Here is a 24,720-nt window from a genome sequence, read left to right as displayed (position 1 = left end):
TCAAAAACCTTAATTTCTTTTCGACTGAAGAAAAGAAAGACATGAACATCTTGGATGACATGGGGGTGAGTAAATTATCAGGAAATTTTACCACCATGTCATCCAAGATGTTCATGTCTTTCTTTCTTCAGTCGAAAAGAAATGAAGGTTTTTGATGAAAACATTTGAAAGTGAACTAATCCTTTAATCCATTTTTGCATTCTGCAACCAGAGGTCAAATAAAGACCAAAATACAGATAAGACAGAAATAGAAAAGATTTAATGTATTTGTTTTATTACAGCTAAACCGCTCTCTACATAAACAAGTAACATTCATTAAGTAAACAATGTATCCCAATTCAAATAATAAATAATTCATATAATATTTTGTACAAACTGGTATTGGTTTCCTGTACATAATGGTTTCTCTCATAGCGTACCATACAGTAAGAGAAGAACTTAAGGCAGAGAGTTCATACTTGCCAGTTATTGGTACAGCTATAACAGACTGACTGTCTAGTGGTTTACTTCAAGGACGTAGCGGTTCAGCGGGCACATGAAATGTATGATTTCAGTGCAATGTCAAATGGGAGATTTGTGTAGAATGACGGCCGTCTCAATTTTGTGTGCTATTATGTAACTCAGTGCAAATGTAAAAATATATAAATTAAACAAGCATGGGTTCATCAATCCAATTGTTAATTTTCAACATTGAATACAAAAATCACTCTCATTTAGAAAGATTAGTGGACTGTGCACTGGCTGTCATTAAAGTGATTAAAAGAATGTGCTAACGTTCATCCAGATCCATCATTAGCTGTTCCACAACCCTTTTTTTTTTTTTTAATGCAGGACAATCAATGACAAATCAAAAACAGCTGTCACTTCACAATGAAGCCAGAGGATGTGGCTTTTATCCTTTAAACGGCTTAATTTCAACCCAAGTTGAATCTGACACAGCAAGTACGATTGTGGAATTTAATGCCTCAGATGTCTCATATAGTACAAATGTGAGAGAAGGAGAGACAAGGACACGTAATTAGCTACTTGTACAATGCAAAGCAAGTGTTAAGAGCTCTTGAAATAATTACCAAATAAATGCATGATCAAACAAATAGTAAAAATATAATATATAGATAAAATAAATAAATTCAGTTTTACACAGATGAAAATAGACAGCACAGATTATGTTGCAATAAGGTCACCTTCCAAGCACACTTTCAAAACCTATAAAGCTAGAATTAGATGATGGTTGTATTGGAACGGTTGGTTCCCATCTCAATTGTAGCCCAAACCACACAGACCTTGAGAAAATGACAAGGTGTTCTTGACATTTAAAATGGCCACTGGAAGAGACAGAAGACACCAAATCAGAAAGCTGTCAATTGCCGTTTGATAGCTGAAATCTTGGGACCAAATCTGAATCTGAAGGTCTGCTGGTATGGGATGTTACACTTCATGTCTTGAGGAAATAATTACTCGTCTACTGCAACATCAGTCTGGTTATTATTCTGTCATTTTTGCAACAAACTAAATGAGGTATACTATATTTTCTGATACCCTCAGCGCTGTTTTTGCAAACCTCACCTCACCTTTTGAGGTTTAGTTCAGACAAAAAAAACATCAAAGGATATGAGAACGTGAAATAAAAAAACAGTACAAGAGTTTACCTCAGGTACTATCCAGCAAATCTGGGCACTGATGTCTTTAAACTCCGCTTCTTCTTCTTCCTACATACTTAATGTGGTAATGAATGTGCAACTGGAATAAGACGTGACCTCTGTCGACTCTTCAAGCATGTCGTGGCTAGATTCTGTATTGGCATAAGGGAATGCTTCTGTACAGCATACATCCTACATAACTTAAAGCAATAATAAATTACCTGCACAGGATAATGGCATTAAATAATGTGGTGTTCCCTCACTGATCAAACAATGGCTGAGGGAAAGAGTCTCAGAAATAAAAATGATGAAGATGACTGCCATTCTATTACTGTGACTAAAATAATTATTTGAAGTGAAATAAAATAGCAAAAAGTATAAAAGGTACACAATAAGATAATCAAAGAACAACACACAGAGCAGTGAAAAACATCTTCAGTATCCATGGAGAAAATACCAACTGAAGTCACTCACTGGGTAGGCAGCGTCCTATTGTTTATATACAAAAGTAAAACTGAAAATAGATTTTTCTTCTCTGTACACAGCAATTGTATTCTTCTCTTTACAAAAGTCTTTGTTCTCTTTTTGTTTTCCTCCTCCAAACTTTCGATCCCATTCATGTCTAAATCCCATCACGAGTGCACTAAGATCCTTCTCCGCCCTCCAGCCGTTCGTGATAAAGGCTTGTCCGTTTGCAGGGCGCCCCAGTGCGGTCAGTCCAGTGATATGACGTCGGGGATGGAGCCGTATATTACGGAGGCGGCGGCGTCGGAGCGCGAGCGGGAGGCGTTGGTGTGTGGGTGGCTGTCTCTCAGACTGCTGGAGGACACCAGACTGCTGCTGCTTCCACTGCTGCTGCCCCCGCTGCCGTTGGCAGGCACTAGCGAGCTGTTCGCCGGCGTCCCCGACTGCTCCAGGAAGAGCTGAGAGGAACCGTAGGGCATGAAGCGGTTCAGCAGCAGCTCATGGTCTTCTGATGCTGACGCAGAGGCTGAGGCGGCGGCTGCAGCAGCCATGACCATGTTATAATGCTGCAAAGGGGATAAAGAAAAACAACTTTAGACTATGGTTGATGTTTTATAATAAATTTTTTTTTTATTTTAATTCCATCTCAGCCAGATCTGGGTTCTAGTGCACTCAATCCATGTAAATTTGGTTAAACATGGACGTTTGTTTAAGAACAATACTGCCCTCTAGCAGTGATGTGCTTCTGTTTCAGAGAGTGAACATACCTGGTGATTGTCCCCTTGTAAAAATGAGAAGAAATTCAGATCTGTAGAACAAGGAAAAAAAGTTGTTTAGTATGAATTTGGTTACATCTGACCTAGATATATTTTAAAACCCAACATATTTTAAAATCCTAAATCTTTGTTCATTGGATTAAGTCAAAAAAATAATCCCACATTTCATGTACAAAGATTTTATTTCATGTACAAAGATTTATAATTAGAGCTGCACGATTAAAGACTGTCTATTAAAGTACAAGTACGATCACAGCGAACATTCAGATCTGTGTTGGTGCTGCCGCTGACCCAGAGAGAGCAGTTATCGTATATAGGTATGAAATCAAACAGTTTCAACCAAACAGTATCATTATTTCTGTCTTACAGTAATTCAAATTATCACAAAAGTAATGGGATAAAAGTTTATAGTTTGGATATAAACTACAGTAGCGGACAAAATAGAGTAAATCATCTTTTAAAAATAACTTAAAGCATCAAATTAGATTGTATCGATTACATCCTAACACCAGCAGGTGGCGACAATTGATTGTCAAATAATGTAAGTCATTGAATCATTCATTCAAGAGATTTGTTCAAAAACACTGATTCATCCAGTAATGAAACAAGTGAAGTCTTTTTGATTCATTGATTTGTTTTTAAAGTTTGAAGGAATGATTCAAATGAATTAAATATTTTTAAATACACTGTAGCAATTAACATTTTGACAGAACCTCCAGTAAATTACATGTTATTTTGTTTAGTTGCCTATTCAGAATCGTGACCTTTATTTTAAACAACAACAAAAAAAAATTGTGATTTTCAATTTGTCCAGATTCATGCAGCTCTGTTTATAAAAATGAAACATATAATCAATGATGCCGGTACCTGACAGATCACTGGCTGTGTGGTAATAGTGACGATAATCCTGGATGAGAGGCGGTGGGGGAGGGATATAGTTTGTCTCCATTGCTGGCATGCTGGGAGCCCGTGCCAGTGGAGATGCCTGATGATGCAGATTCAACACTCTACAGCAAAAAAAAAAAAAAAAAAAAAAAGGGACATAACACAGGCTTCAAAATGATCTATAAATTTAAACCACATTTCAAAATGTCTGATATTTGCATTATACAACAAAATATGAATCCAAATGCCATTTATAAGAAATAAATCACAAATACACTTTATACAAAAACGTTTGTTGGGGTTTAAATGATAAATCAATAGACATACCGTTCAAAATGAAGAAAAATATAAATTCTCACCCTTTGTTGACAGGTGGGGAGGTGGGTGATAGAGATGGACAGGCTCTTTTAGGTGGAGGCTCGTCGTCATCATCATCTGAGGAGCTGTCCAGCGTCAAGTCAATTACCTCCACTTTCTTACTGCTACTGTGGGACGAACTGTTTCTGTGGTCTGATACAACAGACCGACACGAGTCTACAAGAGAGGAGCATAAAAAACAGACCTCCCTTAATAAAAAAAAAAACAAAAAAAGTCAATAGTATCTCATTTTATGTTTAATACAGTAACATTCAAATATCTACACATTTTACTACAGGACTGAGACAACTGTATAACATATATAAAATATACCATCAATGCCATTTGACGATGCTGACACTTCCTGTACCACTTTCTTGGATCTCATAGGAGCCCAATTGCCATCTTCTTTAAACTGGATCTCATCACAGTCCACACAACTGCTCAGAATCTCCATGAACAACCTGTACAAAAAAAGAAAATCTTTTAGGGAAAAAAACAACTTTGGCAAGACTTCAATTTTGACAGCACACACTGCCGTTCAAACGTTAAAGGGATAGTTCACCCAAAAATGAAAATTTGATGTCTATCTGCTTACCCCCATGGCATCCAAGATGTAGGTGACTTTGTTTCTTCAGTAGAACACAAATGATGATTTTTAACTTGAACCGGTGCAGTCTATCAGTCTTATAATGCGTGTCAATGGTAACACAATTTATAAGAGTCAAAAAATATGCACAGACAAATCCAAATTAAACCCTGCGGCTCGTGACGACACATTGATGTCCTAAGACACGAAACGATTGGTTTGTGTGAGAAACCGAACAGTATTTATATCATTTTTTACCTCTAATACACCACTATGTCCAATTGCGTTCAGCACTTGGTTAGTGATGTCTGATCACGCTCTGACAACGGAAGTGATGTCTCGCACTCATTGAAGTATATGCGCGAGACATCACTTCCGTTGTCAGAGCGTGATCAGACATCACTAACCAAGTGCTGAACGCAATTGGACATAGTGGTGTATTAGAGGTAAAAAATGATATAAATACTGTTCGGTTTCTAACACAAACCATTCGTTTCGTGTCTTAAGACATCAATGTGCCGTCATGAGCCACAGGGTTTCATTTGGATTTGTCTGTGCATATTTTTTGACTCTTATAGATTGTGTTACCATTCACAAGCATTATACCGCTGACGGCGACAGTTGGAATTAAAAATCATCATTTGTGTTCTACTGAAGAAACAAAGTCACTTACATCATGGATGCCCTGGGGGTAAGCAGATAAACATCAAATTTTCATTTTTGGGTGAACTATCCCTTTAAGGGTCAGTAAGATTTTTGTTGTTTATTTGGAAGAAAATAATACTTTCATAAAGCAATGGCACATTGATCAAAAGTGGCAGTAAAGACATTTAGAATGTTGCAAATGATTTTCTTTCTATTCATCACAAAATCCTGAAAAAAAAATAATCACAGTTTCCATGAAAATTTTGAGTTTAAACTCAATGTTTCTTGAGGAGCAAATCAGCATACAAGAATGATTTCTGAAGGATCATGTAACACTAAAGACTGGAGTAATGACTGTAAATAAATAAAGTAAAATAGAAAACATTTATTTTAAATTGTAATAACATTTCACAATGTTACAGTTTTTACTGTATTTTTTGACCAAATCAATGCAGCCCTGGTAAGCCTAAGAGACTTCTTTCAAAAACATAAAAATATTACAAACTTTAACTTTTGAACGGTAGTGTATATATGCTCATACACATTAGGCGATGACTGGTACAAAACAAAGAGAGATTTCAGATGGCCCACAATCACAGGTGTGAAAGGTGAGACCAGTACTGACCCATCAATAATAAGGTGCTCATATGGGGCTTTCTTGTCGCAGACCGGACACACCCAGGTGGGTTTCTTCTCATTCATTTGGATGTAGAGCGTAGCATCAAAGCACTGCAGGTGCGAGCAGGTGAGCGCTCGGCAGGGAATCGTCAACCGCATCTTTCCGAGCTGTTCATTTACACACAGATGGGCACACATTATGTTAGCATTCATTATATTGCCACATGCTGCTTTCAAACTTTATAACTGAATGATGATTATACAGTTGTATCTCATTCCTAAACTGCTGGCTTGTGGTTTATTCTCCATAGCTCAAAATTATTAAACTGACAACAAACACAATGTGGGAAATCAGAGTCCTAAGCAGGGCCTGGTGGCCTTGGTGAAAAGAAGCAAAGTTTCATTATTCTGACAAAATGATTAATGCAATTGTGTCCAAAGGAATGTCACAAGGTTTAACAGAATCCATTGAGAGGAATAAAAACTTTATTGAAGGTCCATTACATACCGGACAGAGCAAGGAGACTCGCAGGCTGGTGGTGGCAATCTCACTGTCAGGGTCGGCGGTAAGCTTTTCTTTGACTGAAGAGAGGGCACAGAATGCAAAATCAATCAGTCTTTTAATAGGCAATATTCTCTGACAGTGAACAGGCAGCTCAAATAAGACTTGTAACTTGGAAAAACACTTTATTATATACTTAAACTGGCAGAAATTCGCATTTGTGTGTGTAATATTCAGAATGAAAAGGCTCAATAGGCTTTGGGCAGAATGTCATATGAACCGACAGGAAGTGTTACAGCAGTATGAACTGACGACCAGTATTGGGGTAATGCATTACAAGTAATGCGAGTTACGTAATTACTTTTTCCAAGAAACTAGTAAAGTAACGCATTACTTTTAAATCTACAACAAAATATCTGAGTTACTTTTTTCAAATAAGTAACACAAGTTACATTGTTTTCCCATTTACTGACTGACAGCCCTCCTGTCCCCATGTTGAGAGAAATCGGGAGTGCAGAGACACTGTGCAAACATGATGGTTATTCTAGACTAGTTCTAAACTAAATGTGAGCTTACATTTAATCATTTACTACTTCTCCTGCATCCTATTCTTCTGTGATCCAGAATGGCAGCACAGCTGAAAGGTTTGTTTGAGCTGCGCTCTCTACTGTACAGGAGTGAATTTACATTTCCTTCAGCCTGAGGCTTAAAGGTGCCATCGAACGTTTTTTTACAAGATGTAATATAAGTCTAAGGTGTCCCCTGAATGTGTCTGTGAAGTTTCAGCTCAAAATACCCCACATATTTTTTTTAATTAATTTTTTTAACTGCCTATTTTGGGGCATCATTAAATATGAGCCGATTTATGCTGTGCGGCCCCTTTAAATCTCGTGCTCTCCGCCCACGGAGCTCGCGCTTGCCTTGAACAGTGCCTAAACAAAGTTTACACAGCTAATATAACCCTCAAATGGATCTTTACAAAGTGTCCGTCATGCATGCGGCATGCATGCGTCGGATTATGTGAGTATTGTATACTGTCATATTGTTTACATTTGATTCTGAATGAATTTGAGGCTGTGATCCGTGGCTAACGGCTAATGCTACACTGTTGGAGAGATTTATAAAGAATAAAGTTATAAAGTTGTGTTTATGAATTATACAGACTGCAAGTGTTTAAAAATGAAAATAGCGACAGTCTTGTCTCCGTGAATACAGTAAGAAACGATGGTAACTTTAACCACATTTTACAGTACATTAGCAACATGCTAACGAAACATTTAGAAAGACAGTTTACAAATATCACTAAAAATATCATGTTATCATGGATCATGTCAGTTATTATTGCTCCATCTGCCATTTTTCGCTATTGTTCTTGCTTACCTAGTCTGATGATTCAGCTGTGCACAGATACAGACATTACTGGCTGCCCTTGTCTAATGCCTTTCATAATGTTGGGAACATGAGCTGGCATATGCAAATATTGGGGGCGTACACCCCGACTGTTACGTAACAGTCGGTGTTATGTTGAGATTCGCCTGTTCTTCAGAGGTCTTTTAAACAAATGAGATTTATATAAGAAGGAGGAAACAATGGTGTTTGAGACTCACTGTATGTCATTTCCATGTACTGAACACTTGTTATTTAACTATGCCGAGGTAAATTCAATTTTTCATTCGAGGGCACCTTTAATTTATTTCACTTTTGGACTGAAAGGGCCTTTACATTTGCCAAAAATGAGAAAAGATTGAGAAAAAGTAACGCAAAAGTAACATAACACATTACTTTCCATAAAAAGAAACTAAGTAATGCAATTAGTTACTTTTTTAGAGAGTAACTCAACATTGTAATGCATTCCTATTGAAATAAACTTTCCTCAACACTGCTGACCGCGATATCCATTATTTTTTAAAGTCGTCATGAAATCAAAACTGACCCTATTTACTTTGCTAGCGCATATAACTAGTCTTGTGGTAAACAATTAATCCGTGCAAGTTAATACACAGAAAAAATTGTTTGTCGTGGTAATCTTTAATCAAAATCTGAAAAGTTACTTCCGGTCTGGAATTGTGTTCCCTCCACTCCAGCGAGAGATGGAGAGGAGGAGCGCTAAAGTAAAACCCTGCCCTCTATTCAATATTCCGTTTCACTTGGAAATACGTCACAACACTGGAGAAAAGTTGTTTGCAACTTCCGGTTCACGGGGACTTTAAGGTAATCTGCTAACCTAGCTAGTTCTTTTTATTGTTGGTGTTGTATTCTAACATCTGAACGTTAGTGAGAAGAAGAAAAACAAAAAATATGTATATATCAATCTGCATATGCAATAGACATCTATGGTAGCTTCTCTGAAGGCATCTTGAGTAAAACAGCTCTATATTTAACTAAGTACATACAAAACACCTGAACTGGAAGCAACCCGTTTTACAGAATACGGAAGTTTGTTGCGCATACCATTATAAGTTCAGAGTAAACTTACTGAGTGCTCTTGAGTGGTCTGGGTTTCTAATGCCTTTTGACCGTAGTCTCTGTAGCAAAACTGAGGAGGACTGCTGTCGGACCAAGTACACTGCCATGGAATAGCTCTGTATGGAAAACATAGCTTTTAGAAATTGTCGCATTCTGAGCAACATGACAATGATGTTTCAATTTTAGACCAACCAAGAAACAATTTCAAAACAGATTTCACTTTTATTACCCTTCCGATTTCTGACGTCCATGATACAACAATGGTGTTAGGAACTGTTGTAGACAACCTAACCAGGGAGGTAATGTTGATGGGTCTGCTCGGTCGCTTTGGCTCCACTCCATTTTTGGTTGGAGGAAGATATCCCTGAGGACAACCACAAAAAAACCATTCAGTTAAACAGCCAGCACAAGAAACAATAAATCACAGAAAAAGGTTTGTATATGAAACATTAATTTGTTATAGGAGTCAAATATGCTAACAAAGAAAAATGATAAAGTTAAAACTAAATCTTTGAAAAATGTAATGTTTGTATTTGTGTTGGTTTCATACAATTTTGGAAAAAGTCATTTAAAGGGATAGCTCACCCAAAAATGAAAATTCTGTCATTATTTACTCACCCTCAAGTTGTTCAAAACCTTTCATTTTTGGGTGAACTATCCCTTTAAAAATACACGTGTTAATCATTGTTTCAAACAATTTGTCCGTCACTGGCTGAAAGATTCTTGCTGATTTGTGACCAAAAATAAAGCCAGACTCACAGGGAGGGTACAGGGTTTTCCATTCACTTTTACACAAAGGTTGGGTGGGAAATGATCTTCCTGAGGACAACTTGTCTCTGATAAGCAAAACCTGAAAAATATGTGTTGAGATTCTTTTAGGAATGTGTGGGAAAGATTTCCAAGACTCTCTTAGAAACCCAAACAAAAGCAAGCTCTGAAGATGGGGGTATGTTAGCCTAAAAACAGACAATCAAAACGTAGACACAGCACATTCAAATAAAAAAATATTTAACTGCACAGCACTTAAAATAACAAATTATTTGCTATTTAAAATACAACATTTTACATTATCATAAGACTCTGTGATAACACATACATTAACAATAGTGGCAAGTAAAACGACACTCTTTAAAGTAATTATTTAGCAACATGTTTCCAGTTTTTCCAGTTGAGTTTTGTAGATCTTTTGTTGGAAACTTGTCATATACCTTAGCTGTACTTGAACGGTGAAGTCACATTTGGTCCCAGAAATGTCCCTGTCGAGACAAGAGGGTGGGAGTAAAGGAATGTGTGATAGAGCGTAGGAGAGAAAAGCATACCAAACATTCTACAGGACCGCTCGCTTGGGCATGTCTGATAAGCACTATCGCCTGCTATGTAACTACAAGAGGAAGATATCTAACAAGACCAGGTAAACTGCTCAACAGCTGTTTTAAATTCAGCCAGGTTTCAGTTACGTGAAAACTATGTAAAATTTATTAGAAATCCAAATTAATTGGGGCATTTCAAGCACTTGAACCATGTTATCTTGTCCAACAATGCAATATGATGTGATATCACCCCCCATACTTACATTGAGCTGCTGATCTGTTGAACTTGCTGAGGCGTTAGTGCAAACGCAAAACATGTTTCCTGAAACCTCTGACTGCTGTCTGAGGCTGTAAAACAATAAGAGAGGAGATGATTATAGAAGATGGAAAACCCACCACATCACTCTATTGATAAAAAGAAAAACATGAAAATTAAATAAATATTGAATACGAATTTTAATACAACAATTATAAAATATAGTTCTACAATTAAATTAACAATTTAATTAAAATTAAAAATATATAAAGGAATTTAATCATTTTTAACATTACCATATGCCTATGTATTACAAAAGAGCACAGTTCAGGCAACACACAGAATATTCCATTTTATTCCTTTAGCATTAGTTTTCATAAAAAGGCACACTTCCAAGTTTGGAGAGGGTTTTTTTCTTCCTGTATCGTACAGTCCATAAAGAAATGCTTCAGTAAGTCTGGTGTGTTTACTCAAAAGGAAACCGTTAGGGAGGACCAACTTCCTTGTAATGGTTTTTGTTGGTCCACGTACTTTTGGTTATATAGTAATTATTTGCATATTTCGTGACAGCATCCTTGACTGAGCAGTGAACAGAATAGCATATGAAAGTGAACTTTAGTTAGCAGCATCAAGAAAAAATTCAACAGTAAGTAAAGTTAATTATCTCAAACTGATTTCAAAGCAGCATCTCAGTTACAGACACAAGGTTGTTGGTCCGTGGAACTACTTTAAACACTCGCGCAGTTTAGTTCAAAGCCAAACTCTACAACAGATCCAAAAATAACCCCAGGTTACATAACCCAATCTCCTTAAATGAAGCAAGGGTTTCAGAAGCAAGAGAGGGTGAGAGAGATAAGAGGAAGCTCTATCAGCACCTTTACAGGCACTCCACACCGCACACATAGGTGGCTGAACTCAATGAAAGACACTGAAATGAGAGGTGCGCTTTCCTTGAGTAGTCATGTGAAGAGGAAAATCTATTCCAATTGAAGTGGAGAGTGTTTAACAGTGAGATGCTGGAAGATGATTAATCTGTACTCAATTCTCTGCTGTGTTGAAGCTCCATCAACACTGGTTGCACTCTCAGCTCAAACAACTCAAAATTCATCACATTGGCCCAGAAAGAATGTTCAGTCCGAAGGGCTTCAACTCAATACGGAAGAAGGACCATCTTGTTTTCTGGAAGTTGCTTGAGAAGCAATTTAATGTTATAGGGTCCTTTGCATTGCATAGCAAAAGGCAGTTATTATTTAGCAATTTGCACTCAAACTGAACTATATAAGAGTTCTTGTAAGAAAATGAAACTTGAAATAAGGTAGCTTGCTTCCACACTCCAAAATGAGTTATTGGTTAAGGACCTAGATTTGATTCAAACTGCCATCTGCTCAGCAACTGAATCACTGCAACTCAATTTTTGATGGAGTTTGGCCTGACTGCCTCCATATATTGATTCTGAGGACCCAATCTGGCAGTCATTTCCATTGAAAGAATACAATGACAGGCTTGCACTTGAAAAATCCCAGAAGTGGTCTTTGTGATGTTTAGTTATCTAAACATCACAAAAACCAAAAACCAGTGAAAGATCGTAACACTTAAACCTGCTGGAGAGAGAACTATCAAAGAAAAAAAGGCACTAGCACAGCCACAGTGCTTAATCACACTTCCTTTCCATATTGGCCTTTTATTCTTAGCATGAGCTGGATGACTAAATATAGCACAGGTGGCCCCTGTCCAATCTGATAAGCCATAAATCACTTGAAGAGCACCTTTATGTTTGCATCAATGGGGGAGGGAAATCTTCAAGAGACATTCATATTGCTCATAAGGGATGTACAAATCTACAGATTTTCAAAATCGATTAGTTGATCGGATGTCCGAAAGTCTAGTCTTAAGGCAGCATCATGTCCACAAGCTCCGAAAAGATGCTTTTCTAAGCGATCTATTGATGCAATATATAACAAATATAAAAGTGAATTATTTAATCAAATCTATGTTGTTGTTTTTAAAATATAATTAGAATTATTGTTTAAGGTAACAGTTACTCATAACGTTACATATGTTTACTATAGTAATAACAATAAATTATGCATAATTACAAGCAACTAACCCAAAACCAAACCCTAAGCCTAACCTTAACCCTATATTAAGTGAATGCAATTAATTAATATTAGTCAGTATGTATGTGTAATTACACTGTAACCATACAAGCATAACCATAATATTTCTCTCACATGGTATAAATTACACATAAATATATGTAGCTACATTTTTATTTTAGGGGTGCACCATATTTGGGGGTCATTCTTGGATTCAGAAAAACCCCTGGGTTAAATAACTTTAAAGGGTTAGTTCACCCAAAAATCTAATTTCTATCATTAATTATCCTATTAAATTAGATCCTATTAAATTAGACCTTCCGAGGGAAATCCGAGGGTTTCTGAACCACACATAGGCAGCAACATAATTGCACCTTTCAAGGGCCCAGAAAGGTTGCAAAGACCGTTAAAGTAGTCTATGTGACTACAGTGGTTGAACCTTAATGTTATGAAGCGACAAGAATATTTTTTGTGTGCAAAAACAAAACAAAAATAATGACTTTATTCAACAATTTCTTCTCTTCTATGTCAGTCTCCTACGCTGTTGACGGTTCAGAAACCCTTGGATTTCATCAAAAATATCTTAATTTGTGTTCCGGAAATGAACAAAGGTCTTATGGGTTTGAACGACATGAGGGTGAGTACTTGACAGAAATTTCATTTTTGGGTGAACTAACCCTTTAACAAAACGGCTGCAGTAGAAATGGCACAAAACTGTTTATGTGCATCTAGGATGAAATATGTTTCAGAGGAGATGAATTTAGAGACAAAACTTCTTGGAAAGGACATTACTCTGCAAAACACTCTCTGACAAGCTACATTTCAGCACTATTCAACCGTAATCAACTACAGTGGACAGCATAAATGAGTACACCCCCTCTGAACAAATACAAAAGATGTATTTTCTTTATGATCACTAATACAATTCATGGAAAGATGGCAAAACTGAAATGTATTAAACATATACATAATAAAAACTGAGAAATATATTTCATTAATAGCCATAAAATAAGTAAATTAGCCAATTTTGTTTAAATTAAGGATTGCAGAAATGAGTACACCCTAGATTTAATTCAACAAATGTATAATATTCTAGTACTTAGTATGCCCTCCATAATTTTGAATATACTGCTCTGACCCTTCTTGGCACGGAGTGTACAAGTTCATGACAAATTGGCACATCTGTCCTGTTTAACTCCTGGATGAGCTCCTTAAATGCCCTGATCTTTAATGGGGAGTGTTGCTCAACTCGTCTCTACAGAATCCCCCACAGGCGCTCAAGAGTGTTAAGATTGAGTGCAATGCATATCCACAGAAGGTTTTTCACCTTGAGAGAATGCATATCCTCAATGTCATGTTGAAAAAATGCCCAACAATGCAGGGAATGAGGAAAGGGTAACATCTTCTGTTTCAAGTTTGTGTATTAAATTACACAGTGGTGTGGGAATTCATGACAGCATTGATAAAGCACAACTCCCTCACACCTTCAGCACCCATACATCTCTACATAAGAGCTTTACTACCACTGAACTTTACTGTGGGAACCAGGCACTTCTCACTGTACTCCTCCTCTAGCAACACCATAACATTTTGGATGCTGTTAGATCCAAAATGACTGATTTGGTCTCATGAGACCAGAGTATTGATTCCCAGAATCTATATTTTGTAAATATGGGCTTTGGAAATGGCTAACTGACTTTATTGTGCTTTGGCTACAGAATGTAGTTCCAGTGAGAACAACCATGCATGTCATTTCTGCAGGCTGCATCTTACTCTGTGAGATAAACAGTCACTCTTTTCATAGCTTTTGCTGGCTCTGAGACACTAGCTTAGTATTTCTCCTGCTCTTTGTCTAGCAAAAAAATCCCTCATCACTAAATGAAAGCTTAAAAACGAAGACCTGATTATTTCAGGGGCCTTGTCACAAGTCCATTGTTTTTGAATTTCTGTGTTACTTTTGCTATATTTTCACTCAAAACAATGATTTGGTAGTCCTCTTTTGTGCTAAGAAATAAGTCTCCTGACCGTTCTTCTCCAAGTGGTTCCATTGTTGTCAGCATTAAGTCTGAGAATGATTCAGTGGGCTGTATAAGACTTTTAATTGTCAAGAAATTACTTCTACTTGAAATGTTTTGGTTCAACATACTTACCTGTTGATCAAACATTGCCTTAAACTTACACCAGAACATTTTTATTTCGTTTTATTTAGTAACTTTTAGGAGGGTGTACTCATTTTTGCTACACAACATTTTATCACCTTGATAAGAAAATCTTATTTTCCTGAATAATTTTGACATGCTTCTTTGGTAATTGATTAAGCAGACTTGCTGGAACATTATATCTCTATAGAACCCTAACATGTCTTCTAAGTAACTGAGTAATTGCTGACTTTCAGAAGTTTCAGAGGGGGTGTACTCATTTATGCTGTGCACTGGAGCTGACTGTTAAGAGATCATTCCTTATACTCACCTAAACTGGTGGGTTTGATAAGCTCATCAAGTACATCATAGAAGGGCAGCCTCTGTAGCTTGACGTCTGGATGGACTGGGTGAAGGGCGGAGGGCAGGTGGGGCAGGCCCAGCTCGTGCTTTGGCCCAAGCAGTGCGACAGGTAGTAGAGACGGTGAACCATGCCCATCAAATCCCAGCTGTGTTAGGCTGGCGGGCAGGCCTGCGTGAGCTCCTCCAGAAGTGGAGTGTATGCCAGGGAGGGAGAGGTCTGTCGGGGACACCATCTTTGTGGGGAAGCGGCGGCGGTAGAGCTCCTTGATCTTCATCTGCACGGCAGGGCTGCAACCGGCTTTCAACAAATGTAACGCTTTGGTCAAGAGTTCGTGCTTCCTTCCGTGTTTGTTGCGGCCTGCATATCCCAGAAGAACCTGAAGCTCTGAGACACGGAGGCTCATCACCATTTGCTGTTTTTAAAAGAGAGGAAACAGCAGAGAAATCATGCAATTGCCAAAACAAATAATTAAGAGAGCATTTAACTAGGTTAAAGGAATAGTTCACCCCAAAATGATGATCAATGAAGACAGCATACACGTTTGGTACAGCCTAAGGTTGAGTAAATAAATGAAAATAAACTATTAAACTTTTAAAATTCAAACAATGTTGTTAAGAATTGAAATGGTTTTTCTGTAAAAACAATTAAAACACACTACAGTTCTAAACTTTGGGGTTGGTAAGAAACAGTAAAAACAGTTGTTACTGTTCAGTAACATCGATTTGATTTTGCCCGGCAACTCAGTCTGGAAACCCGTACATTCATTTCTTCTGCATCTGTTACACTTTTGCGGGAACCAATCACAGACTGGCTTATCCACCTTGCTCTCTATTGGCGGTAGAGCTCTTTCTATGGCTCTGGGTGGGTATAACACGATGGCGTCTCTCGCACGACCGTCAATCCAATTCCTTTTAACCTCTCAATGATGCTAAATGACTTCTTTAGTTTAGCAAACAAATCGCTCGACTGGGTGCAAATACCACTCACTTTCATGTTTTTTTGCACAACCTGCAAAAATCGCTCGATGCCATTGCTGCTTCTGCAAACCGCTGATCAATGCTACAAACCAATACAAACTAAGCCTGTCTGGAGTTTTCGCATCGCTCTGCAAAAGTACGTCACCCGGATCGTTGATCTGATTGGTTGAAGGACTATCCAATTGCGTGAATAATGCTCGTTGATCACGCCTCTTGTGCAGTAGGAAATATATAGCAAACTCCCCAGACCAATGTTCAATTTTAAATTGAGCTTGGTCTGGTGATAGCCAGACAAAGTAACATTGTGAAATATTACAAATTACAATTTAGTTTTCTATTTTAATATATTTTAAAATTCAATTTATTCCTGTGATGGCAAAGCTGAATTTTCAACAGTCGAACATTTACTATCAATGTTGAAAAAGGTCGTGCTGCTTAATATTTTTGTGGAAAACTGATAATTTTTTTTCCAGGATTCTTTGATAAATACAAAGAACAGCACATAGTTATAATAGTAACATTTTTGTAACATTATAAATGTCTTTACTATCACTTTTTATCGATTTAATGCATCCTTGCTGAATAAAAAGTATTAATTTCTGTATTTTTTGATAGATTTTCCAACCCATTTCTTCATTTCTGACAGACAGTAGGCAGTTCCAATTGAAACACAGAGTCATTGTTTACTTACTACTAACCCTAACTCAGTTAACTAGTGCTTAGGTGCCTCACTGTTAATGAGGGTGGTTTATAATTAGGTTATCCAGTCAGTATAGTAAGAGCTACGATTTATATGTCTTATACACAACGTAGGCCGGCTAGAACTAAATTAGCTTCAGGCTCAGTCTTGGACTAGCATTCATTATAAGCCATAAGTCATAGTTATGTTGGCTAAAAGGCATGTCAGTGAGAATACAATCAGTTCTGTTTGTCAAATGCAGATCATATCAGGTTTTTAAGGGAATTTTAGGCTGTAAGGTTTGTATTGTGCAGACCTGTAATTGTGATGGCCCTCATGTACGTAGCTTGAGCACATGTGCAAACGTTAACACCTACATGTGTGGGATCAAAGCCACTTCTCGTGTGCAGAACAGCAGACTTTACCTCCCCTATCATTCTTGGATATTCTGAGACTATAAAGGACTGTGTTGGTGGTAGGTACCCGCATTTGGATTCTATTAAAATCTATGGGCAGGCCGAGTGGTGAAGAGGGTGAGATAGTGGGGGAAGGGAAGATCAAGCCTGAGCCTAAGCCAGTGAGTTTTCATAACAAAAGCAGTGGAGCACAGCTCCAGGGAAAACAAGAGAACCACAGACCAGCAGAAGATCATATTTCTTCACCTCGGAGAGACCAGAGTCCCCTCCCCAGTTTACTGCCAAGTGCCAACTGGACTGTTCACACAAATACTGACACAAACACTCTTTATTAATTTCCACCCACCCCACCGCCCAACACAAATAAACGGCTTCACTAACGGTGCAGACAGAAGATGAGACTCTTGCTCTCGTCCTATTGTAGCGAGGAACGGCACTCAAAGTAAACCTAGAGAGATTAGAAGTTTGGTGATTCAAGAAGAACCCATGAGAAAGCCTGAACTTCCTGGTAAATCATATAGTCAGCATGGTTTCAACTTTCCAGGGGTTTTTTTCTTTCATAATTCTAAGATCAAATGAACATCCCACAACCTGAAAGTATACTCTTTGTCAAGTTCAACAGTTGAAGTCCCTAGTCAACATCCAGCTGAGAGAGCAAGGTGAAGGGAGCAAACACTCCTAAGTTTAAATGGTTATTAGGATGAGCTCATCCTCCTCATGAGGGCCCTATAACCCTGTGAAGACAAAGGAAAAATAAGTGGACCCTGAGCTGTGTAAAAACTAGGGGTGTAACAGTTCTCTGTAAAAAACAAACCACGATTCATCTTAGTTCTAACAACACATAGGGATTATTTGTTTTGCAAAGAAAACAAAGCATCTCATAGACATTTGGAGTGACAACATCCGCTAATGTCTCGTATATGTCCATGCATCGTTCTATAAGCACACAACCACACTGCTAGATGGCGGTGTCTGCTACAGGAACAAAGCATACCAGAAGAAGATCCTTTTATCTCTGTGTGAACCAAGTTGGAGAAGCTGCAGCAATGTTAATGAAAATTCTGATGTTTATCACGCTTTCTCATTTTACCGGTGCTTTAAGAATGACAGCGTTTTAATAATAATTAATATTTTCTGATTTTTACGTTGGTGTGCAACAGTGTGTTTGCAGCGCTCTGCGAAACATGACACGTCTCTTAACCTCACCCAGGCTGCATTTTTTTGATCAAAAATACTAATATTGTGAAATATTATTACAATCTAAGCAATCCTGGGTGGAGTAACTTCCTGTTGATGTTCGAAGTGTTCTCAAACAAAACAGAGGCTAGCTAGACCCTCCCTCCTCCTCCTCCTCCCCCTCCCCTCCGTGCTTCCTGAAACGGTCATGAACGCGCATTTAAAATCATTCTTGTCGGTTATTGGCTGGAGCGTGTTTATTATGTTTTGTGGTTATATTATTATATTATGCTCAAATGTTGTTCAAGAGACATTTTTTATTGTTAATGTTTAAATTAGCTACTTATTATTATTTTTTTAAAGTCCAAAAGAACTGCATTTAATTGAAAAAAAATCTTTTGTAACAAATGTCTTCTTCACTGTTACTTTCAGTCAAAATGATTAATTTCTTTCAAATCTTACTGACCCCATTTTAAAGACAATTTACAATCTAAAGTCATCTCTCAATGACACCGATACCCTATGGGAAATGGGCTCTTGTGTCTGTAAGCACACACTTTAAATATACAAACAGCACTATGCTGCACACAGGTTTTCTACACAAGCTAGATGAACAGCCAGCTAGAAACAAGTACTACAGGTGAAGAAAAAAGCCCTCCTAAAAGTGACATTTTAATATCAAGAAGATATAATAACAAAATTACATTTATAAAGAAAAATGTACCTTGCAGAAATTGCCAAAAATTGCATTTAAATATAGTGCTGAACTGATCTGAGCTGAATAATGACACTGTTATCCTCTATAGAGCTGCTTTTAATTTGAACTGAGTTTTTTATATCTTATGAACTTTGCAACTTTGACATTGTTATTGAACTAAATTGAAACAACACTGAATCAAATTGAGTTGAATAATGACACAGAGCTGAAATTTTATATTCTTTTTGTAATTAATTAAAAAACTTTGTATCTGTATTGTTTTAAGTTCTATTTAAATAATGGTGACTTGACTAAGAATATTCACAAAACTTTTGTCATGTTTTATTCTGTTATTTTTATTTTTATTTGTTCCTTGAGGTTCACAAGTTCTTTTTTTATTAAAAAAAAAAAAAAAAAAGCAAATATATGCAGAATAATGATTACTTACAACTGTCCTTCTAACCCTGAAATGATTGGTTACTAAGAGAAGGCTCCTTTAAGGCTTGTCAGCAAATGGCCATTGTTATGATTGCTAACACCACTGCATAGAAAAAATAAGTCTTTGAAAATATTATCCCTATAAAACCATAATTTACAGCAAAAAGCATCATCAAATTGTTTACTTATGGTTTGCGCTGTAGCTGCTGTCAGATTCAATATGGTTGGCTGCTTCATCTTTTAACAATTTTTTTTTTTTTGCAAACTGAAATACACTGTGCCTCATTTACAAAACAATCTGCAGTCAAATGCTCTGAACAAACATATAATCCTATCCCGATCAGAGACGCCATTAAAAATAAGCCACCACTTGTTTATGATGCTGGGATCCTTCTAAAGTCTGCACAGAGACAAACAAGCCGTTTAAACAAGACTTGTCAATGCAAATGTAGTTTTATTCTAGGGCTGGACAATAATTCAATATCAATATATATCGCGATATAATTTTTTTCGATAACGGTGATATGATTTTAAAACACATTTCCGGTATTTCGATATATACATTACAGCATCACTGACTTGAGGCGCAGCCGCTAGAAAGAGCAGAACGCGATTGGCTATTTGCGTGATGACGTACACCAGAGAGACATGCAGCCACCAGCCAGTGCTCAACAGTTGTATGCTAAGATCAAACACGAACGCGGCAAGTTTTACAAAATGAGTACACCTGATGCAAATGCGACGGAACAAGCTTCCACAACTTGATGAAAATATGTGTGCATAACTACACCGTGCTGGTTAACGTTTGGTGCAGGAGAATGTGTGAAATAAAAACTTTAAACACAGATACTTTATTCTGTGTGAGCTCTGTGTCACGTGGCTAGTGTTATTAAACTCATCGCGGAGCTCCGCGCTGAAACCGAACATATGCGCGCTCCGCCTGTATATCATAAAAACAATTGTATTTTTCATGTGTTCGTATTCAAACTCCAGTTCTGACCGCATCGCGAGCAAAATACAAACAACACACGTGCTGTGCTGAGGTAAACAGCCTACGGCTTGCGTATTTGAACGCAGCTAGAGCAGGCAGAGGTGAATGAGCAGCACTTTTGTGTTATTTGAATTCTCTGATGTAATACGATCTCATGCGAACATATTTTCCATTAGATTACAGCAAAACAATCCACTTCCGAGAGAAGTGACGCTTCCTCATGCATAATACTGCAATTATAATCTTATGCATACTACAGCGCAGTGATTGGATTAAATGAGCTTTATGTCATGAATATATATGTCGAGATTCGCTCGAAACGGTCTACGTCAGCATGTTCGACCATGCCCATACTTGGGCCGAAAGTACACGATTATGTCAGATTTTGTGTCGTTGCTCCGACTCAGCTTTTCAAACAGGAAGACAGAAATCTCTGTGAAAAATGCAAAAATAACTATTTTTCACTTATGAATAACATTGAGTACCTTTAGTGTTTTCAATGATGTGCAGCCTATACATATGTTTACATGACCCTTTAAGAATAATAAAATCAGCCTACGTTATAGTTTAATGTTAAAGATATTAATATTACTAAAGTGAGTGAGTCTTATGTTTATTTTTATGTTTGTATGAAGGCTAAATACAAATAAAAGCTGAACAAATTTATTATACTGTTTTTATTTCTAAAATATTATATAGTTTTATAGGAAGAGATTTCATAGATTTGGCAAATTCATTTTTCAGACGTTTGTAGGTACAGACATCCGTTGTGGCCGTTCTTGGCAGTTTTTCTGAGGCTATTATATAGTTCATATCGATATCGGAATTATATCGTATCGACCGAAATTAAGAATATATGTGATATAAATTTTGGCCATATCGTCCAGCCCTATTTTATTCTCCAATTTTTTGTCCTGTTGTCAGCAGACTCAAACACAATGGAGTACATCAGAAATTGACGGACATTTGTATACTGTATATTGTAGGCAGCTTCAATGATTATAATGGGTTCCATTTGCTTTTGACGCAACGTCAGTTAAGTGACTGAACGCCAGTGGATGTAAAACTATTCATTAATGTCATGCTCTAGTGGCAGTCTATGCAAATGTATTTCCCCGTGTGACGTTACATGTCCCACAACATCTAAACAAACCATTTTTGAAGCTTGGCTACATAAATGCTTTTTTATAATGAAGAGGATGTTTTAAACTTTGAACCTTGAAGGATGTTTCAATGGTACAAAGACCCTTATATGTCCCTTATATTTCTCATGTCATGACCCCTTTCCAAGAATAGAAATCACAATTTTTAAGTTTCCTTCTATCTCATGGTTTTTCGTGATCGAGGGAACCCTGCAGGTTGCTTTAACATTCATTATGACTGGACTGAAAAAGAGCGACCATCACAGACTTCAGAATTTCTCTTTTTTTTAAAAAAAAGAAAGGTTTAGAACAACATGAGGGTAAGTAAATGATGACAGATCATCTCTTTAGGCCCTCAGATAATTCCAGCACTACTTCCAAAAACATCAAAGCAAGACAATAATAGGCTCTGTTCTACGGTTTGATCGCCTTGCAAAGAACTGAGAACAGTCTAAATAGCACATCTTCACAGAAAAGGTGCAAATAATAAAACAACTGCTTGAATCAACAATGAGGTTACTGATTTAGTTTCAATGAGTGTGGTTATCATAAGCCTTGACTCATTTATGACAAAAACATAATCTAAAGGAAGCACTTCTCTGAAAGGATGTCATTTTGGTAACTGCGTAAAGCAAGCTTCCGATCTGCATAACCAACAAATGCGTTGATGCTCAATAACATTAAAATAAATCAAATTATAATAATTGATAACTAGTTAAAATGAGGCAGAATTCTTTATAATAAACTACCTCCCCATCCCTAATAATTTACAAAAACAAACAGGGAATTTTTAATTCATATTTTAAAATCAATGTTTGACCAGGAAGGTGTAAATTGTGAACCTTTTGTTTTGACCTATACACTAAACATTATGCAGTAGTAAAAGCTAGTATTACAGTAACCTATTATATTAGACTTATTATAACAGGTGTATGTTTTATCATAAAATCAAAATTGGATTTCATTTGACAAGTTATGTCAGATGGTGAACGGTAAAAGCAAATAAAACATTCCTGATTTCAAGCAGCGCTGAAGGCAAAAAAAAAAAAAAAACATTTATTTTTATGCTTTCTGGTTCAATGAACACTGGCAAGATGATGATGATTATGTGTATTGGGGGATTCTGGAAGTTAAAAGATGGTCCAGCAAATCATATTCACTGAATTCACATTTAAAAGTTTAATTATTTTCAGTTAATGCTAATACTGTGTGTTACCATTAAATATTTGATATTTGCCTTTTAACAGCAAAGCAAATTGTCCTTTTCCCATGTAGCAAGTTTGAACTCCAAACTCATTTTTGTCTTAAATGGCAAAACCACAGGAAATACCTTCTCTACTGACACACACCTAAAATATACAGCTTAAAACTACTTTTAAACATAACAGCGGTTTTACCTAAGAAACACTGCTGACTGGATTATCAGCAGTACAGGCCATTGAAGATTTAGACCGAATGCCTATCGTCCTGTTTTGCTCTCTGCAAAATTGCTGGTTTTTATTGCCAACAAGAGTATCAAGGTACAATGTGTTATTGCCAAATAAAGCCTTTGTGAAGGAAAAAAGAAAAATCTTCTAGTACACAAGTTATTGCCATGTTATCTGTTTCGGAAACTGCTTAAAATTAATCAACACCTGTCTTTTGACAGTATTTTGTCTAAGTCACAGCCAGTTTAGAAGTCTTGATGTTCGTCCCCATAAGTAACACTACAGTACAACAACAAACAGCTGACCAAAGTCACTTTATTATCACTAGTAATCCATATCGTAATTGGGGCATTCAAACAGTCACATCAACAATGACAGAATGCACTTATTAAAATGTCTTCACGTCTTAATTCAATGCAGGACAAACAACCTTACAGGACATCTCAAACCTAAGACATTAAGCACCCGCTAAACATACACGAACTTCCTACTAAAACACACAGAAACTAAAAGCAACAGGCCGTGGTCGATGGTTCCGTCTCAAAACCTGGTGTTTTGCAAACACAGAGAGCATTTCTGGACGTCACAGATTCAATTCAAATGTTCAAACGTTTCTACGACGCCCAAAATTCAGTCTTGGTTGTCAGCTATCTAGGTTATGATACTGAGCAGTTGTCTGTTTTTATAAATGTAGCGGGTTAACAGAAGTACTAACTGTCAAAGTACCGAATCTCCAGCCTGTTAGCAGCCTACGCACCACCCACATGCTGCTTCACACTTACGACCGACTCCCCTGACGGCCCATGGATTATTTAATCACCTCATTTAAACGTTAAAAGAACAATTAACAGTATTAATAAATCAATTCAGATGGTAGGGTGATAATTTCACAGCAGCAGGCAGACAGCTGTGCGGGTTAGCTGGCAGCTAACTGAATCCATCACAACAATAACACTGTTCCTTTAACCGGGCTTAAAACTGCTCATAAAGCGCTTTTAAATCAAATACTTAACGACGCCTCGTACAAAAGTCAATCACAGGAAAAGGTCGGACGGAAAGCATTGCCGAACAGGTCTTGTATAAAGGCTGTATTGACAGTAAATTGCGGGTTACACTTTACCTTCAATTCCGCACTCTCCGCCATCTTGTTTCTCTGGCGCAAGCGTGATCTGAGCCTTGGCACGTGACCAGGACGTGTGTTTGTTCAAATGCTCAGGAATCCCTCTGAAGTTTAAAAATTAGCGCGAGGATTACGCGATTTCACGCTGCTTGAATGGAGTTCATGGCATTACACATCAGCGACAAGATCTCCTGGAACGAAACGCACTCGCTTGTTGGATTTATCTATTTATATAATTCATAAATGTGTTTATTGATTGATTAAACAAAATGGTATCGGTACATTTTCCGGGAAATCCGACGAAATTTGGATTCGGTTTCATCAGCTGACGACTCATTTCCAGGAATCGGTTCTTTCGAACAATTTGTTTTAAAAACAATTCAGATTGTGACATGTTTTTTACGTTTCTGAATTTGTAATCACGTGTACTCTGGCATTCCACCGTGTCATATTACATGCTCTAAGCGTTTTTATTCAGTGTTGTTGTGATTTCGTATGTGTCTATAAGTGCAGCTTGTTGCGCCATGATTCACCTCACAAAGTCAATTTG

The 24,720-nt window shown here is 37.2% G+C and overlaps 1 protein-coding gene across 2 annotated transcripts; it reads right to left on the bottom strand.

Moving 5' to 3' along the window:
• Positions 1–943: 943 nt before the first annotated feature.
• Positions 944–24,317, bottom strand: pias1b (protein inhibitor of activated STAT, 1b). 2 transcript variants are annotated; one of them, XM_048168488.1, is made up of 15 exons: positions 24,171–24,247; positions 15,614–15,658; positions 15,075–15,519; positions 10,517–10,601; positions 10,152–10,199; positions 9,703–9,793; positions 9,173–9,307; positions 8,954–9,059; positions 6,484–6,557; positions 5,983–6,143; positions 4,457–4,587; positions 4,126–4,300; positions 3,749–3,888; positions 2,873–2,913; positions 944–2,671 (listed from the first exon to the last, which is right to left on the bottom strand). In XM_048168488.1, exons 1-15 carry the CDS (start codon positions 24,192–24,194, stop codon positions 2,354–2,356), a joined length of 2,019 nt encoding a protein of 672 aa, XP_048024445.1. In that variant the 5' UTR covers positions 24,195–24,247; the 3' UTR covers positions 944–2,353. The 2 variants fall into 2 exon arrangements, with proteins under 2 accessions (XP_048024445.1, XP_048024446.1); XM_048168489.1 differs by lacking the exon at positions 15,614–15,658 and having other exon boundaries at positions 24,171–24,317.
• Positions 24,318–24,720: the final 403 nt, after the last annotated feature.

The sequence above is a fragment of the Megalobrama amblycephala genome, linkage group LG19 (genome assembly GCF_018812025.1).
Source record: "Megalobrama amblycephala isolate DHTTF-2021 linkage group LG19, ASM1881202v1, whole genome shotgun sequence".
NCBI classification, from domain to species: Eukaryota; Metazoa; Chordata; class Actinopteri; order Cypriniformes; family Xenocyprididae; genus Megalobrama; species Megalobrama amblycephala.
This window is presented reverse-complemented; position numbering and strand designations above follow the sequence as displayed.